The sequence below is a fragment of the Ochlerotatus camptorhynchus genome, unplaced genomic scaffold (assembly GCF_037179485.1).
Source record: "Ochlerotatus camptorhynchus isolate MF236.1 unplaced genomic scaffold, CSIRO-AGI_Acam_v1.1 ptg000114l, whole genome shotgun sequence".
In the NCBI taxonomy this organism is placed as follows: Eukaryota; Metazoa; Arthropoda; class Insecta; order Diptera; family Culicidae; genus Ochlerotatus; species Ochlerotatus camptorhynchus.
In genome coordinates this window covers 54,158-74,341 of record NW_027040604.1, presented here as the reverse complement: position 1 = coordinate 74,341, position 20,184 = coordinate 54,158, and the positions used below count along the sequence as shown (strand labels likewise).

General features: G+C 38.2%; 1 protein-coding gene across 3 annotated transcripts in view; it reads left to right on the top strand.

The window, feature by feature from the left end:
- The window catches only part of LOC135699743 (uncharacterized), a 46,804-nt gene that overhangs the window by 23,762 nt on the left and 2,858 nt on the right, over positions 1 to 20,184 (top strand). For all 3 annotated transcript variants that reach the window (XM_065220057.1, XM_065220056.1, XM_065220055.1), the window contains one exon: positions 18,572 to 18,855. In XM_065220057.1, the coding sequence (XP_065076129.1) occupies positions 18,572 to 18,855 (284 nt within the window). The remainder of the gene's footprint in view (positions 1 to 18,571; positions 18,856 to 20,184) is intronic.

Sequence of the window (20,184 nt, the reverse complement as noted above, 5' to 3'; positions counted from 1 at the left end):
TCATATCCAAATTTAGTGTTTTTCGTCAACATGATTCCTTAAACTGATGCAGGAAGCGTTTGTAAGTTTTTTTTATATTAACTAGAACTTTTTTTTTTAATTACTCAAATCTGTATCTCTTATGCATGTCGGACTAGAGCAGGCAGAACTTGTTTTTGTTTCTCAGTGAATGTAATTAAGGATGGCCCTATACTCCTAGCTCCTGTCCGTTTTCTCCGCACCCAAAAAATGATGTGACTTTTTGGACCATTTTTAATGTTTAAAAAAAAAAGTCTTAAGATTTACGATTTTACTTAACTTACTTAGTTCAACTCACAGAATATTGGCATTATAAGCAAAATGCTTTATTTATTGACGAAAAAACAATTACACTCCTTAAAGTTTCCGTCTTACGACAATTTATCCTCAGTGAAAACTTGATTCATAGATTATAAAATCAAGCTAGGTTATATGACGTCATATAGGTTGTAATGTTAAACGGGTTCGTAGGGAGTTAAAATGCAAGGAGAAATCAATCAAAACACGTCGATAAATAGAGGTATTGAGTTAGAGAAATATCGAGTTGTAAAATTCAATAGCCTTTGACAGAATCATCTAATTAGGAAGAGTTGACTTTTAACCGACTGTATGTGGCTATCAAGGGTTTCAAAAATATATTAAAAAATGTTGTATCTCTGACTACATTCTATCAATTTATCACTCAACAAGTTTAGAGACAAAAAGCTATTTCCCGATAACATGCAACCAACCACCCCATCAAAATTCATAGTTCACATACCTAGTTTATTCCTTCCTCGTTGCAGAACGAGCGAAAAGTTGCGCAAAGCATCCTTTCTCCGATTACGTCAACCGTTCCTTCTGTGTTCTATACCTTCTACCATCACTGAACCGAAGCTCCAACTAGGTGAATGGAAATCCCCCATTTTCCCTTCTATCCGTACAGCATAGAACGATAAAAGCGCATACATAACCTACCCTACCCCAGCTATGTACAACAACCGGGCTGGGCGTGTTGTTTTGGTGCAAGTGCACTCTTGACCTAGATTTTCAGCCAGCGGAAGCAGAGGTATACGGAAAAAAATACTGAAGCCTGACCGGCCTTGACATTTTAAATGGCCCTATTCGTGCCCGGTTGCATTTCATGCCGTAGCCGTTGTGTTACACTTTCCGAGAATTTCCCGGAACTCGGTAAATATTTCATCGGATCGAAGCATTCATCAGGGAAATATGGACGCGATGTATGCGTCATCATCCAGTATAGGAAAAGCTATCATGCAAAATTGTGTAACTATTTAGTAGCTTTTGCTAGTTTGTACCATGACCTTGGCTCCCTTGCACTTTTAGCAACAAAAAACAGCATCAAACCATACTGGAAAGCATGAAGTCAGTATAGTGCGCAAGTAAGCAATGCAAGTGCAGTGTCAAGTTCAAACGTGAACAAACGGTTTCTTCACTTCGGATGGACGGAATGGAGTCGCACTGACGCCAGGCGGTAGTCGGTCGTCTTCGTCGTCTGGGCTATTGGTTGAGAATGAGGAAGTCGCCTTCGGTCTTGCTTGGACTTGCTGGACTCGCTGCACACACACACACCGTGTGGCATTGAGGCGGAAATGGTCGATGCCTTTTGCTACGAGGCGCTTGTTTTATGGTTGCAATATGCATTTATGCAGATTCAGATTTGTTCATGGATTGTAAGCTTTCGTTTTGCAATTTATTTCATGGGGGTGGATTGACGTGGGAGTTGTTCTAGGATTACCCAATAAGCAAATAAGTAATTTTTCAGGAATAAATCACAATCACACTTAAATTGTTTTTAGGGTTTTAGTATTATTTTTTAGGAGAATAAATGAGTATATAAAATCTACCTTTTCTCTAATTACCTGTTAAGAAACACAACAAAATTAGTCGATACAAACTAAACGTAAACTGCTTCCCGCTAGTTGTCAACATGTCTGACAAGCAAACTTCTCAACTTCTCATGTAAAGGAAACTTCATAAGTATATTGAATGAATTTAGCTATGGGGCGTCGATGATGCATTTATCAGACAGATTCAAGATTCCATTCATTTATGTGGGCATTCCCATGAATATCAAAGATTGATTCATATGTTGTTTGAAAACAGGATGGTTATCATTTTATGGCAGATATCAATTTCGTTTACTCTTGTTTCCATTTAAAATCCCAACTTTATAATGATAGTACATATCAAATGACGAATCATATAGTATTTGGATTTAGTCTGGGTGGGAAGGTGACTGTCAAATACGAACAATCGTCGCCTACCTCGCATAACTGGTTCCAAACGACAACAAAGCCATAAGCAACGATGGTTTGTTGAAATTTGGAACCAAATTCACATATGGAAAATCAATGAGCGTAAACAGGTGACCCAACAAACAATTGAGAGCTCTTATAAAACACCTGAGTTGATCAAACGTTGAATAATAGCTTCCAGAGTTGAACAAAAATGTAGTTGTATTGCCATTTGATTAAAAGTTTTAAAAGCTGTTGGAGCACTCTTAAATGATTGTTTACGTTCGGTTTAACTATATGCTTTATAAGACCTACGATAACTTTTATCGCACCTTAGTTAAACTGATTCACAAGAGCTATATAGAACGTGAAATAAACACATCAAAACAAACCATTGGGAGCTCTTATACAACACCTGAGTTGATCAAACGTTGAATAATAGCTTCCAGAGTTGAACAAGAATGTAGTTGTATTGCCATTTGTTTAAAAGCTTCAAAAACTGCTTGGAGCACTCTTAAATGATTGTTTACAATCGGTTAAACTGTTTGACAGGAGCCATATAGGATGTGTAATAAACGCATCAAAACAAACCATTGGGAGCTCTTATACAACACCTGAGTTGATCAAACGTTGAATAATAGCTTCCAGAGTTGTACAAGAATGTAGTTGTATTGCCATTTGGTTAAAAGCTTCAAAAACTGCTTGGAGCACTCTTAAATGATTGTTTACGTTCGGTTAAACTGTTTGACAGGAGCCATATTGGACCTGCATAAACGCATCAAAACAAACCATTGGGAGCTCTTATAAAACACCTGAGTTGATCAAACGTTGAATAATAGCTTCCAGAGTTGTACAAGAATGTAGTTGTATTGCCATTTGGTTAAAAGCTTCAAAAACTGCTTAGAGCACTCTTAAATGATTGTTTACGTTCGGTTAAACTGTTTGACAGGAGCCATATAGCATGTGGAATAAACGCATCAAAACAAACCATTGGGAGCTCTTATACAACACCTGAGTTGATCAAACGTTGAATAATAGCTTCCAGAGTTGAACAAAAATGTAGTTGTATTGCCATTTGATTAAAAGTTTTAAAAGCTGTTGGAGCACTCTTAAATGATTGTTTACGTTCGGTTTAACTATATGCTTTATAAGACCTACGATAACTTTTATCGCACCTTAGTTAAACTGATTCACAAGAGCTATATAGAACGTGAAATAAACGCATCAAAACAAACCATTGGGAGCTCTTATACAACACCTGAGTTGATCAAACGTTGAATAATAGCTTCCAGAGTTGTACAAGAATGTAGTTGTATTGCCATTTGTTTAAAAGCTTCAAAAACTGCTTGGAGCAGTCTTAAATGATTGTTTACGTTCGGTTAAACTGTTTGACAGGAGCCATATTGGACCTGCATAAACGCATCAAAACAAACCATTGGGAGCTCTTATAAAACACCTGAGTTGATCAAACGTTGAATAATAGCTTCCAGAGTTGAACAAGAATGTAGTTGTATTGCCATTTGGTTAAAAGCTTCAAAAACTGCTTAGAGCACTCTTAAATGATTGTTTACTTTCGGTTTAACTATATGCTTTATAAGACCTACGATAACTTTTATAGCACCTTTGTTAAACTGATTGACAAGAGCTATATAGAACGTGAAATAAACGCATCAAAACAAACCATTGGGAGCTCTTATACAACACCTGAGTTTATCAAACGTTGAATAATAGCTTCCAGAGTTGAACAAGAATGTAGTTGTATTGCCATTTGGTTAAAAGCTTCAAAAACTGCTTAGAGCACTCTTAAATGATTGTTTACAATCGGTTAAACTGTTTGACAGGAGCCATATAGGATGTGTAATAAACGCATCAAAACAAACCATTGGGAGCTCTTATACAACACCTGAGTTGATCAAACGTTGAATAATAGCTTCCAGAGTTGTACAAGAATGTAGTTGTATTGCCATTTGTTTAAAAGCTTCAAAAACTGCTTGGAGCAGTCTTAAATGATTGTTTACGTTCGGTTAAACTGTTTGACAGGAGCCATATTGGACCTGCATAAACGCATCAAAACAAACCATTGGGAGCTCTTATAAAACACCTGAGTTGATCAAACGTTGAATAATAGCTTCCAGAGTTGAACAAGAATGTAGTTGTATTGCCATTTGGTTAAAAGCTTCAAAAACTGCTTAGAGCACTCTTAAATGATTGTTTACTTTCGGTTTAACTATATGCTTTATAAGACCTACGATAACTTTTATAGCACCTTTGTTAAACTGATTGACAAGAGCTATATAGAACGTGAAATAAACGCATCAAAACAAACCATTGGGAGCTCTTATACAACACCTGAGTTTATCAAACGTTGAATAATAGCTTCCAGAGTTGAACAAGAATGTAGTTGTATTGCCATTTGGTTAAAAGCTTCAAAAACTGCTTAGAGCACTCTTAAATGATTGTTTACAATCGGTTAAACTGTTTGACAGGAGCCATATAGGATGTGTAATAAACGCATCAAAACAAACCATTGGGAGCTCTTATACAACACCTGAGTTGATCAAACGTTGAATAATAGCTTCCAGAGTTGTACAAGAATGTAGTTGTATTGCCATTTGTTTAAAAGCTTCAAAAACTGCTTGGAGCAGTCTTAAATGATTGTTTACGTTCGGTTAAACTGTTTGACAGGAGCCATATTGGACCTGCATAAACGCATCAAAACAAACCATTGGGAGCTCTTATAAAACACCTGAGTTGATCAAACGTTGAATAATAGCTTCCAGAGTTGAACAAGAATGTAGTTGTATTGCCTTTTTGGTAAGAAGCTTCAAAAGCTGCTTGGAGCACTCTTAAATGATTGTTTACTTTCGGTTTAACTATATGCTTTATAAGACCTACGATAACTTTTATAGCACCTTTGTTAAACTGATTGACAAGAGCTATATAGAACGTGAAATAAACGCATCAAAACAAACCATTGGGAGCTCTTATACAACACCTGAGTTTATCAAACGTTGAATAATAGCTTCCAGAGTTGAACAAGAATGTAGTTGTCAGTCCGCATCGTGCTCTCTTGCCGTGCGGATCTATTTGCTTTTTGCTGAAGGAAGTGTTACTACTACCTAAAGCTACAACAAATTTAAACAGCACTTTTCAGTGCTCAACCTGTAAAAATTTCTACCTTGTTCAACTCTTATTCCTCTTCGATCCTTGTTTGGACCCTACCCGAGGTAATCCTTCTTGGATATCGATTTGGAAAATTCCTCTTCGATCCTTCAGATTCTTATAGTAATCTGCTTGGAAGTCGATTTGGATAAAAATTTACTGCCGCCATGGCGCCTAAACGCAAAAGAAAGGGGCAAACTCTTGACCCCCCTTCTGATGAAATTAATTTGAGTAATCAATTTGATTTGCTCACGGATGATGAGAATGATCCATCATCCAAGAAAAATTCTAGTAAACTTTCCCGGCTTAATGCCAAGAAGGAAAAGATTCCCCCTATTGTGATAACCACTACCGATTTCCATGCTCTTCGCATGGAACTTTTGAATTTCGTGAAAGTTAAGTTTTCACTACAAATTGGACGTCGGGGTGAATGCCGTGTATTGGCTGAAACCTTGGACGAATTTAAATGTCTTCTCAAGTATCTTACTGAGAAGAAGCACAATTTTTTTACTTACGACACCAAAACTGAACGTGTGTTCAAGGTTGTCATGAAAGGACTGCCCAGTGGTGAATCCCTGGATCAGATCAAAGATGAACTGGCAAAATTACTTGGAGTTGTGCCACTCCAAGTAATCAAAATGAAAATGAAATCCCGTCCTGGCGATTCGCGCAACGGGATTTCTAATGATTTTTATTTAGTTCACTTCAAGTCTAGTGAACTAAACAACCTTAAGGCCTTAGAAAAAGCTAGCCTTATGCTCCATGTCCGAGTGAAGTGGGAACACTTCAGGAAGACTGGAGGAAATTTCCAAAACCTCACCCAGTGCCGTAAGTGCCAGGGATGGGGTCACGGAACTAAAAATTGCTACATGCCAGCTAAATGCATGAATTGTGGTGATTCCTCTCACGCAAAGGACGACTGTCCTGTGAAGGAAGATCCTAAGAAATTTAAATGTTCAAATTGTGGTGAAAACCACAAATCCAATTTTTGGGAATGTAAGACTCGCAAAGCGATCCTACAATCTCGTTCTAACCGTCAGGTAGGAAACGCTCCACGTTTCCGACCAGGTACAAATTCCTCTGCTGTTAACAACGGTCAGCGAGGAACAAATTCTACATTCGTACCCGTAGGTACAAATATCTCCCCTGCTTCAAATGTTTCATCTGTACCTACTCCCCTCGCTGCTAACAATGTTCAGCGAGTTAATGGAGCTACCTATGCTGCTATTGCAGCGGGTAGAAATCAAAATACTAACCAACGTTCTAATGGAAATTTTGACAATTTTGACTTAGGAAGCATTACTGCCCCCAAAATGGAATTTTTACAGAATTCATTAATTGACATGATTTCTGATATGCTTAAATCTAACTCCATGTTTGATGCTATTCAAACTGGAGTAAAATTTGCAAATAATATTGTCATGACTTTAAAATTCAGTAATGGATTTTAAAGCATTAAATATTGTAAATTGGAATGCTCGATCTCTTAAAGATAATGAAGACGAGCTATTTAACTTTTTAAGAGTTCATAACGTGCATATTGCCGTTATAACTGAAACGTTCCTTAAACCTGCCCATAAGGTTAAGAAGGACGCAAATTACTTGATTTATAGAAATGATCGTCTTGATGGACCCTGTGGTGGCGTTGCCATCATTATTCATAGACGAATCAAACATAAAATTCTTTCTTCATTTGAAACCAAAGTTTTTGAAACTTTGGGGGTTTCTGTTGAAACAAAATTTGGACAACTTACGTTTATAGCTGCCTATTTGCCATTCCAATGCGTAGGCCAGCAAAAGAATTTTCTCAAGGGTGACCTCCAGAAACTTACCCGTCATAGGTCTAAATTCTTCATTATTGGTGATTTTAATGCAAAACACCGCTCATGGAATAATGCTCAAAGCAATTCCAATGGTAATATTCTGTTTGATGATTGTTCTGCAGGTTATTACACTATTCAATATCCAAACAGCCCAACATGCTTTTCTTCTGCAAGAAATCCCTCCACTATTGATTTGGTCTTAACTGATTCATGTCAACTTTGTAGCCAATTGGTTACCCATGCTGACTTCGGTTCTGATCACCTTCCAGTAACTTTTGAAATATCCCAAGAAATAATTTGTAATCCCAACAGCTCTACTTTCAATTACCATAGAGCTGATTGGGAGCAGTATCGAACATTTATGGAATATAACTTCGATCCAAACATTCCTTTGCAAACCAAAGATGAAATTAATTATGCTCTTGAATCTCTGACTACTTCTATAGTTGAAGCAAGAGCTGCCTCAGTACCAAAATGCGAGGTTAAATTCGATTCAATTATAATAGACGATGATCTTCAGCTCTTGATCCGTCTTAAAAATGTCCGTAGGAGACAATATCAAAGAACACGCGATCCTGCCATGAAGGTTATCTGGCGGGATTTGCAAAAACAAATTAAAAAGCGATTCTCTGCCCTGAGGAACAAAACTTTTGAAAATAATATTTCTAAATTAGACCCGAGTTCCAAACCCTTTTGGAAACTCACAAAAATTTTGAAAAAACCTCAAAAGCCTATTCCAGCGCTTAAAGAAGGTGGTAAAATTTTGATCACAAATTTGGAAAAAGCTCAGAAACTTGCTAAGCAATTCGAGAGTTCCCATAATTTCAGTTTGGGTCTTACTAGTCCTATTGAGAATCAGGTTGCTCGGGATTTTCTGAATATTTTCTCTCGGGAAAATATTTTTGATGATTCCTGGGGGACTGATTTGGACGAAGTAAGGTCTATAACTAAAAAGTTTCAAAATATGAAAGCTCCAGGTGATGATGGAATTTTCTATATCCTCATCAAAAAACTCCCAGAGAGTACCTTGTCTTTCTTGGTAAAATTATTTAACAGATGTTTCCATTTGGCATACTTTCCTGATAAATGGAAAAATGCAAAAGTTGTTCCAATTTTGAAGCCGGATAAAAATCCAGCTGAAGCTTCTAGTTACCGTCCAATAAGTTTGCTTTCTTCAATAAGTAAACTTTTTGAAAAGATAATTTTGAATAGAATGATGCTTCACATCAATACGAACTCAATTTTTGCAGATGAGCAGTTTGGATTTCGCCATGGGCATTCAACTACTCATCAACTCTTGAGAGTTACCAATTTAATTCGTTCAAACAAATCTGAAGGCCACTCAACTGGAGTTGCTCTTCTAGACATAGAAAAAGCATTCGACAGTGTTTGGCATGAAGGTTTGATTGCTAAATTGAAAAAGTTTAATTTTCCACTTTACATTATGAAATTAGTTCAAAATTATTTAACTGACAGAACTCTGCAGGTAAATTATCAAAATTCCAAATCTAATCGACTACCTGTTAGAGCAGGAGTTCCTCAGGGTAGCATTCTTGGGCCTATATTGTATAACATTTTCACTTCGGACCTCCCTGATTTGCCTCGGGGTTGCCACAAATCTTTGTTCGCTGATGACACAGGCATTTCCGCTAAAGGAAGAAGTCTTCGTGTTATTTGCAGCAGACTTCAGAAAAGTTTAGATATTTTCTCTTCTTATTTACAAAAATGGAAGATTTCTCCCAACGCTTCCAAAACTCAACTTATTATATTTCCACATAAGCCTAGAGCTTCGTTTTTGAAACCTAGTAGTAGTCACATAGTCACTATGAACGGAGTTCCAATTTCCTGGTCAAACCAAGTGAAATATCTTGGATTAATACTTGACCAAAAATTAACTTTTAAAGATCACATTGAGGGCATTCAAGCCAAATGTAACAAATATATTAAATGTTTGTATCCTCTTATAAACAGGAAATCCAAACTTTGCCTGACGAATAAACTTCTAATATTTAAACAAGTTTTTAGACCGGCCATGCTTTACGCTGTGCCAATATGGTCTAGTTGCTGCACTACCAGGAAAAAAGCACTTCAAAGGGTTCAGAACAAAATTCTGAAAATGATTTTGAAGTTGCCTCCCTGGTACAGTACAACCGAAGTACATAGAATTTCGAATGTTGAGACTTTAGCACAAATGTCCAACAAAATAATTAATAATTTCAGGCAAAAATCGTTGCAATCCTCAATTGCAACGATTAATTCCCTTTATACTTAGATAAGATTTAGTCTTAGTTTTTAGTTTTAAGATATCAATTGTTATACTGACATGCAGGTTAAAAAACCTGTTTAAAATACTGAATTGCCAAGACATGAACAATGTAAAAACACTTAGATATATATCATAACAATTAAGGCTGGTACGTTACTGCAGTAACTGGAGCACCTAGGTTAAAATGAAATGTAATTTATTTTGAATTTGGAACAAATAAAGAGTTAAAAAAAAAAAAAAAAAAAAAAAAAATGTAGTTGTATTGCCATTTGGTTAAAAGCTTCAAAAACTGCTTAGAGCACTCTTAAATGATTGTTTACAATCGGTTAAACTGTTTGACAGGAGCCATATAGGATGTGTAATAAACGCATCAAAACAAACCATTGGGAGCTCTTATACAACACCTGAGTTGATCAAACGTTGAATAATAGCTTCCAGAGTTGTACAAGAATGTAGTTGTATTGCCATTTGTTTAAAAGCTTCAAAAACTGCTTGGAGCAGTCTTAAATGATTGTTTACGTTCGGTTAAACTGTTTGACAGGAGCCATATAGGACCTGCATAAACGCATCAAAACAAACCATTGGGAGCTCTTATAAAACACCTGAGTTGGTCAAACGTTGAATAATAGCTTCCAGAGTTGAACAAGAATGTAGTTGTATTGCCTTTTTGGTAAGAAGCTTCAAAAGCTGCTTGGAGCACTCTTAAATGATTGTTTACTTTCGGTTTAACTATATGCTTTATAAGACCTACGATAACTTTTATAGCACCTTTGTTAAACTGATTGACAAGAGCTATATAGAACGTGAAATAAACGCATCAAAACAAACCATTGGGAGCTCTTATACAACACCTGAGTTTATCAAACGTTGAATAATAGCTTCCAGAGTTGAACAAGAATGTAGTTGTATTGCCATTTGGTTAAAAGCTTCAAAAACTGCTTAGAGCACTCTTAAATGATTGTTTACGTTCGGTTAAACTGTTTGACAGGAGCCATATAGGATGTGGAATAAACGCATCAAAACAAACCATTGGGAGCTCTTATACAACACCTGAGTTGATCAAACGTTGAATAATAGCTTCCAGAGTTGTACAAGAATGTAGTTGTATTGCCTTTTTGGTAAGAAGCTTCAAAAGCTGCTTGGAGCACTCTTAAATGATAAAATTTGACAGGAGCCATATAGGATGTGGAATAAACGCATCAAAACAAACCATTGGGAGCTCTTATACAACACCTGAGTTGATCAAAAGTTGAATAATAGCTTCCAGAGTTGTACAAGAACGTAGTTGTATTGCCATTTGGTTAAAAGCTTCAAAAACTGCTTGGAGCACTCTTAAATGATTGTTTACGTTCGGTTAAACTGTTTGACAGGAGCCATATAGGATGTGGAATAAACGCACCAAAACAAACCATTGGGAGGTCTTATACAACACCTGAGTTGATCAAACGTTGAATAATAGCTTCCAGAGTTGAACAAGAATGTAGTTGTATTGCCTTTTTGGCTAGAAGCTTCAAAAGCTGCTTGGAGCACTCTTAAATGATTGTTTACGTTCGACCAACCACAATTTTGTTGCTAAAAATAGCACAAGTGATAGGCATGTTTATATAACCATAAGGCAATGATTATTCGACTGCAAGAGAAGTCACTCAAGATGAGCTTGATATACTTCTCTCATATGATCAAAATATGTATTCAAGAATAGAGCAGATGGAAACAGAAGCGGCTGGCAATCCGGGATCATGAGTTCGAATCTTGCATCGAGAAACCCTCGGTGGAGTAGAGGTAAATTATATATAGGTGTTATTAATAAATGCAAACATTAATTTAAGACATATATCATATAATCAACGATAACATTTCTAGATAAATTCTCTCAATTAATGATTAGAGAGATTAATTGAAAGAATATCAATCAAAGATTAAACAGATGCTTGTTACTACTTCCTCCATGAACACAGAATGTGAATTATGGCATAATTACATATTTTTTCAATGTGCACAAATAAATTAAATTAATAAAAACTGTACAAGCAATTATTTTGGCGTACCTCGACAATTGTTAAACTAATTTTAATCTGTGAATATTGTGAGTACTTACACAACGGTTATTAAGGAGTCATTGAAAAGTGCTATAAATGTTTTTCACCGCTTGCTGTACAATGATTATTAAGGAGTCATAAAAGAGTGCAACAAACGCCTCTCAGGTTCAATCTCTAAAACATTTCGAAGCAGCTGTCAAGAAGTGTCTACAAACGTTGTATACGAGCTTTCATCAAAATAATAAAGCTTGAGTTTAAATATGTATCTATAAACGTTGTATAAAAGTTGCTTCTATCCGGTTGTTAAGGAGTCATTGAAAAGTGTTATAAACGCTTTTCACCGCTTGCTGTTCAATTAATATTTAGGAGTCATAAAAGAGTGCAACAAACGCCTCTCAGGTTTACTATCTACTAAATTTCAAAGCAGCTGGCAAGAAGTGTCTACAAACGTTGTATAAGAGCTTTCACCAAAATAATAAAGCTTGAGTTTAAATATGTATCTATAAACGTTGTATAAAAGTTGCTTCTACTCCTATACCGCGTATACATATAATGCTGTAGTTGAACAGGTTCTCCAAACCAGTGTAAACAAGAGTTTTACAGAAGTTGTAATAAACAAATTGTACAGTTATTATTCAGCATGCAGTTGAATAAAATCACAATGGAAGCGTTTCTTCAACAAGAAATTGATTTTGGATAAACGTTTTACTGAATACGTTAGACAACACCTTTGTGTTGCAGTTGTATAGGTTCTCCAAACTAGTGTAAACAAGGGTTTTATAAAAGTTGTAGTGAACACATTGTGCAATTATTGTTCAACATGCAGCTGAACAAAATCAAAACGAAAGCGTTTCTTCAACTGGAAATTGTTACTTGGGGAAGCACAGTAAATTTATCGTCTCTTTCGTTCTCCAGCTGATTAAATTTATGACGGAGTTTGACACATCACACTCATTTATGGATTTTCATCCCACCCTTATATTTCGTATGTCTTTCCGTTCAGTATGCCTCCTGTCAAATTTCATTCATGAATTTAAAAATAAGAAACGTCTCTAAAAATCAGGAAAAACAAGTCAGAAGTGCCTCGAAACGTAAACAGTGACTCTGCTGCTGCAAATATTACTGGAAATAAAGCAAAACTTGTCACACCTGATTCCTGAAAGGATAGCAATGATTATTTTTGCTGGAAATGCAGCTCAGCAAATATAGGAGAAACAGCCCTATTGTTGCGGTACGTTAGCAGCATTAGAAGCCTATTGTTGTCTATGGAGGTCTCCATACACAACAATAGGCTTCTAACGCTGCTAACGTACCGCAACAATAGGGCTGTTTCCCCTATATACTCTTTTGTTTCCCCTGAAATGCTCTATTATAAAATTCTAATCGACTTCATCCTCAAATTTTGCTAAACACCCTTTCAATCTTGGGCTTTAAAGGGCGAACACGAAATTATTGCGACACATTCAACAGGGCATAACTTTTTTACCATTTGGTAAAAATCAACCAAATTTTGCACACTTTCTCATTGATGTGTATTGTGTACATGCTGTCAAACTCGAAGTCGTGTTTTTCGATTCAACGAAAATGGAGGTGAACCAACGCGAGTTGAGAGAACAAATTCTTTCCAAACACTTGGAATTTCCTGACCTGTCGCACCGGCAGTTGGGAAAAATGTTGAACATTCACCATTCAACCGTCTCCAGAGTGTTGAAGCGGTTCCAGGAGCGGTTGACGTTGGACCACGGCAAAGGAGCTGGAAGAAAACCGGGACCGGAGAACAAAAAGACGGAGGGAAAGGTGAAGCGGATGATTAAAGCAAATCCCAACGTCTCAAGCCGTGATTTGGCTAAAAAGATCGGCATGTCGCAGAGCTACGTCCAGAATGCAAAGAAGAGAGCTGGACTACATACATACAAGGTACAGAACTTCCCAAACCGCGATGAGCGGCAACAATCGACAGCTAAAACTCGGGCACGGAAGCTCTACGAGAAGATGCTGACAAAATATGGCTGCTGTGTGATGGACGACGAAACGTATATAAAAGCCGATTTTAAGCAAATTCCGGGGTTGGAGTTTTTCACCGGCAAGAGCAAGTTCGATGTGGACGACAAATTTAAGAAGAAGAAAATGTTGAAGTTCGCCTCCAAATATCTCATTTGGCAGGCCATCTGCTCTTGCGGACTGAGGAGTGAGCCTTTCGTGACAAAGGGCACAGTAAATGGCGAGATCTACAAATCTGAGTGCCTCGAGAAGCGCCTTTTGCCGTTCTTGCAGCAGCATGACGAAGCTCCGCTATTTTGGCCAGATTTGGCATCATGCCACTATTCTAAAAGTGTCCTGGAGTGGTATGAGGCCAATTCTGTCCATTTTGTTCCAAAGGACATGAATCCGCCAAACTGTCCGGAGCTGCACCCGGTGGAGCAGTACTGGGCAATAATGAAGCGGGAACTTCGGAAGAGCAAGAAGACAGTCAAAGACGAGAAGGACATGTTAAGAAAATGAAAAAAAAAACTGAGAAACTGGTACCGGATGACACTGTAAAGACTTTGATGGAGGGCATCAAGCAAAAATGCGTTCAATTTTACACTCAAGGCTCCATCGATTAACTTTTCTTTTGATTTTTGAAGTAAATATATGTATAAAACTACCCTAAAATTTTGGTTTAATTCTAAGCATTATAAGAAAATTGGCATGACATTTTCGGTGTTGCAATAATTTCGTGTTCGCCCTTTATTTATTTGTTTCTTTTTATGTTATGTGTACTTTGGACCCATTATTTCTAATTCATCTAGCTGTTTTTTTTTCTGCAAAAAAAAACACGCACTGCTTGAAAAAAAAACCTTGAAATGATGAGTTTTATTACCTACAGAAGATTTTGATTGCTCAGATATAGAGTTGAGGTTGAATAATCTAAATATTCACGATTGGCGAATCAAAGCAAAGCCAAAACTGGTCATGCGACACCTAGTTTTAAGATCCGCAATTACAAAAATGATGATGTACTTGTGACTATGGCATGACCAGACACTCCCGGGTAACTAGCTCAGTAGCATGAGACCCCTTAACTGTGTCGCAGGGCCAGCATGTTACTGGGTATTCGTAGGGGCTACGCGGATAAAGTATGAAACACACAGGAATATTCACATTTTCTAACATTTATTTCCCTATTCTGTGGCGTGTGGGTGTGGGTTTTGGGGCCTCCCTTAGCTCAGTCGGTAAAGGCGCAGCTACAAAGCAAGACCATGCTGGAGGTGGCTGGGTTCAATTCCCGGTCCGGTCTAGGAATTTTTCGGGTTGGAAAATTTCTCGACTTCCCTGGGCATAGAGTATAATTGTACTTGCCACATAATTATACTAATGCAAAAATGGTACAGGCATCGAAAGCTCTCAATTAATAACTGTGGAAGTGCATCTAGAACACTAAGTTGTTAGCATGCAATAAGCTAATATGCGATATGCAATAAGCTTGAAATGCGAAGAAGAAGAAGAAGAAGGGTGTGGGTTTTCACATATATGTGGCGGGTATGCGAGAGTTTATGAACGGTACGGTACTCACTGTTGCAGCAGATTCTCCTTCGGCGTCGCGACGCTGGCGTTGGCCCACACGGCTGCTCCTGCACTACCGTGTGACCGGAAACTTGCGGGGCGGGCTGCAGACAGTGTTGTTGCCGCTTTGGGAGAATGGCGGATCTGGTGGCGTTCATCAGCCACATACGGCTCAGCAGGCGTTGCTGGCTCGTTTGGCTGGCAGGCGTCTTCCGTCGTTGACGGCATCGGCTGACCGTGGCATGGCCACCTTGGTCGAGCCGAGACGGGACCCTCCTTGACAATTAAGGCCACCGGTCTGAGGTAGAGTCGGTGTATATTGAGTCACGCCAAGAGAAAAACAGTTGAACTCGCATCACGGCTTTCGAAAGATTCCCTTTCTTTTAACTTGGCAACAGAGGACTTCTACATAAACTTCAAATGACTTCTAGCGAGAAAAAATAATAGCGGCTGTAGTAAATCATTATATCAGTGATTTTGTCAAATTATCTTAACAAAAAATAGTAGAAATTCTCATTACTGATCATTACCAAACGTATCCCATGACAATTGAATGCTCACTGCGTGTTTATTATCATTTCTTCGATTATATTTTATATTTTATTGCAATACCTTTCGTGGACCTTTCATAGCATCGTAATGCTTGTTTACTTTGCACGATAGGTAGCTGGTTTGACAGTTCGATAGGTAGACCTGGCTTCACTCTTGGCGTGACTCATTATACACCGACTCTAGTCTGAGGGAATCGTCGCTGACGGACGATCGAGTATCATTTACTATTAGGCTCGGAAGCCATCTTGACTTCCGAGCCGAGCCGTGTAAGACCGTTTTATTTACGGTACGAGGTCCTGAGAATTGTCATAATTCAGGGAAATTTCCGTCATGATAATAAAAATTAAATTACCTGAACGGAGGCAGTCCAACATCCCAGAAACCCCACAAGGGGGGGGGGGGTACACTAAATGGCACTGCACTTTACGATACCGGTCTACACGGACGCCTGATTACTTCTGGTAATTAGAAGGTTTTTTCTTTTAGAAGATGGCCACTCGCATGCCTTTTGCCGATCATTCTCCATTTTTAGCTTAAGACTACGATTTTCCTCCCTTTAGGCTGTGAACCATTTGCCGAGTTAAATTTAACTCGTAGTTAAAAGCGAGAGGGACGACTCTATCTACGATGCAAAAAAGATTGTGTTTTGCTGTGGCTTGCTGCGCGCACGCTGAGTAGATAGAAAGAAGATTGATGACGATTCTGAAGATTTCCTGCAAAAAATTGATGAGCGATGCAAGTAGATGCGACAAATGAAAGAAGATTGTTCGAAGATTGATTCGCTAGTGTGAGATTTGTTGACCATCTAAACTTGAAATTTAGATGTGTCGCCCTCCTCGGTTAAAAGTGACATTTCGAAAGTTATTTCGTAAATCCCCGTGCTGTCGATCGACCGGTTTTCGAGCCACGGTCGTCAAAATTTAACTTCTTGTCTGTCAGAAATAACCACGCTCGGATAGCAGGGTTAATCGATAACTTTCCATCTGTCAAATTTTAACCAAAAGTTAAAATAATCCACCAAATGGTTCAGAGCCTTAGTATTGTTCGAGTCTTTTTGCAGCGGTACTAACCCTCTCGCTGCTGTGTGTTGCCTTCTGTCTTTGATATTAAAATACGTGACAACAACAACTCATACAAACGAAAATCCACGGATTGTAACCAACTGGTTACATACTTGGATTCTTCAATATTTCTTGATAATTCGTTATTACCGGTCCAATTAAAAAAGTCACAGAAGATTGAATTCAACACTAACAGGATTGATGGCAGCAGTGCACGTAGCCTGGTATACGCGCTATTTCAAAACTACCCAAATTTGGGTAGCATCCACCCAGATCCGTCAAAACAGAACCTACTCAGAAATGGGTAAACTGTGTTGGGAGCGACAAGTTGACAAATGAACAACATTGACATGAATCCGATCGACGTTGTTCATTTGTCAACTTGTCACTCCCAACACAGTTTACCCATTTTTGGGTAGGTTCAGTTTTGACGGATCTGGGTGGATTCTACCCAAATTTGGGTAGTTTTGAAATAGCGTGTACACTTTCCCGCGCAGGGGTGTAAACAAACTTGCATAACAGCGCAGTCTGGCAGTGCGAATGTTTTGTCTGCTACATTCTTATCCACTAGATAAGGTGACATCACATTTGCTGTTGTATTGAAATGAAGGAAGAAAAGAGATGGTTAAGTTTTCCTCACCATACCAGTTGATATTTATGAAAAATGGGCAGTTTTGGCGTGGGGACATGCACTTCCAATGAATTTTAACAATACATTTAGAAAATGATTATCGAAGAATATTTCAAAAAGAAGAAGTAAACAAAATAATGACCCTTTGTAGAACCTTAAGCATTTATTCTCTTAATCACTTAAAAAAATCGCACTTTCTATCTATGTCAGCACATTATCGACAATTTCCTTGAAGTTCACGCAACGCTGTTTCACGGCTTTGGCAGCATATCGTCCGCGCATTTTTGAAATCATAATAATCGCCAGCTCTTTATCAGCCAAACTGTTGCGCATAGCGACTGCATGGTTATAGAAGTATTCGCTGATGTAGTGAAACGAATCCAAATTTTCACCATTGTCTTCCAGAACTGGAATGATAGTCAAGGCCAGCTCCCGATGTCCGGCGTCCATTTTCGTTATGATTTGGATATGACGCTTTAAAATGCACTGCTCTGAGATATATATCACTGCACTCTACCGGTTGCAATAGTCTATCAAACTGAACTGATAATCATTAGCTCGGTTCGTTGTATGGCATCCTCAATTTGAGTTTTCAATATAAAAATGATGAAGAAGAAGAACCAAAAAGGAATCGCGGAATCACAACTAAAACTTATATAGAGATTAGTGACGCACACTGCGGGAGCAACGCCGTGTAAAGTTGTTTATTATTTTCCTCGGCTAACCTAAAAAATGTATTGAAGTAGATCTGTCCAAATGAGTTTGACATGGATTTTTTGTGTATTTTCGCCGGATATTCACTAACGTGCTCTCACATATCGCACCAATACAATCGGACGTGAAAATCTCTATAGCGATTACTAACGGTGTTTGCATTCCACACTCTTACTAATTGAAAATACACCCTGTACGTTAAGTAGGTATATGCAACCCGTTTGCTGTTCGTGCTCATGCACTACAACTAGCTGTCCATACTTAGATACAACATCAACGACTGACTAATGGTCTTTTCAGCTGCGCCATAATTCCTAGTTTTGTTTGGTTTATCGATGGTGCGATTACACTTTTCAATGTCATACTATTTGCCGTCTACACACTGCCGAAGCATTATACATGCGGCTTCTGTATCGGTGATTGAACTCAAGCTGTTTTATATTTACTTCCTTTATTATACGTTGTTTGAAACTTCCCAGTCTAAATATTTACCTGTTTTTATCCCTTTCTAAAATGCGGCAGTTTTCAAAATCTCGCTGATCTTCAAGCGACAAATTACAAATCTCCAACGGCGAAAGCTGTTCAGAGCGGATGAGGCCTTTGCTAATGAAATAATCGCCTACGGTCAGCTGGTGCCGATTATGAAGCCGTTTTCGTCCAATCGATTGCCCTTCCCGGTGTGTCACTATGCCGACACGGATGCCGAGGGGGACTTGATTGTGCTGGAGGATCTGAGGAGCAGCGAATTTTACATGGTTGATAGAAGGAAGAATCTGAGCTACCGGCAGTGTCGAACGGTTTTGAAGGTACGTATACAAAATAATAACCATGCTGTTCATCGTTCTCTCACCAAACGGTTGATTTACAGTTTATTGAATCTCGGCAGGGTTACTTCCACTCACTTGCTATAAAAAATTGTGTTTTCGAGTTATGAACACATTAGATGTGACAATGATAATTAGTACTTGTAAGTTACAAGAAGAGGTCGTGAAGTATGTGTTTGACACATTAAACCTGTCAATATTGCTTTCAGTGCGTCAAAATAAGCGATTTAACGATTCGTGAGCGCTCACTCAGAGTGAACGCTCGCGAATCATAAGATCGCCAATTGTGACCATCTGAAAGCAAAATTGACAGGTTTTATGACTCAATCACATCCTTTACACCCTTTTCTTGTTACTTACAAGTACAGCATATCATTATATCATCTAATGATCTCATAATTTAGAAAACCATTGTTTTATAGCAAGTGAGTGGAAGCAACCCTGAATCTCGGCAAGTCTTTCACTGAGATTCAGCAAAATAAAATACCGAGCTGCTCGGTGGTGCCCATCTCGGCAAAAAAAATCTAAGCCTGTAAGAATGGGTAAACCTTCATGGAGCCTCATAGTAAAAATTTTGGTTTATTAGGTTCTCCAAAATGGCTGAAGTTCTTATCTTAGACTAAACAAGGTATTCTATGATGTCCCTACCAATCTCGTGAACCCAGTTAGCACAAACTGCAGAAATTAATTCTTCAATCCATCTCGGGACCATTAATCTCATATCATTTCATTGATTGTGTCCTTATATAGGGGAAAAGTTGGCTTCGGCAATACCTTAACCTATTATCGTCAGGGGGGTAAACAACGTCCTTGAGAGCTCAATTTTGGCATGTGAATACATTGTGTTTCAGAGCAACCATTGGCCAAATTTGAATGCTCTAGGACTTTGTTTACCCCTGACGATAATAGGTTAAGGTATTGCCGAAGCCAACTTTTCCTCTATATTGGGCTCAAATATGAGTTCCCTTCAATCAGTTTCACTAAAAACCGCGGTTACTCATGAACTTATTTAAAATCTGCTTTGAGTTGAAGTCACTTATCTTCGACCAAATTTTACTCGAATATGAGAGGCATTAATTTAAATTCAAACTCAAACTATGCGTAACCTTGATTTTAGCGAAGACAACTTTGCCAGAATCCAAGCGACAGATACAGTAGCGCTGCGCTTGAGTGAAGGTGGAAGCAACGCATAGACAAATCAGCAAATACACAAACCTTTCTTCTGAGGATGTAATCTTTGCTATCAAATTCGTTCGAAGCATTTACCTTTGAGCGGCAGATGACGGCGATTGTACCTGTCTCTTGGTGTTC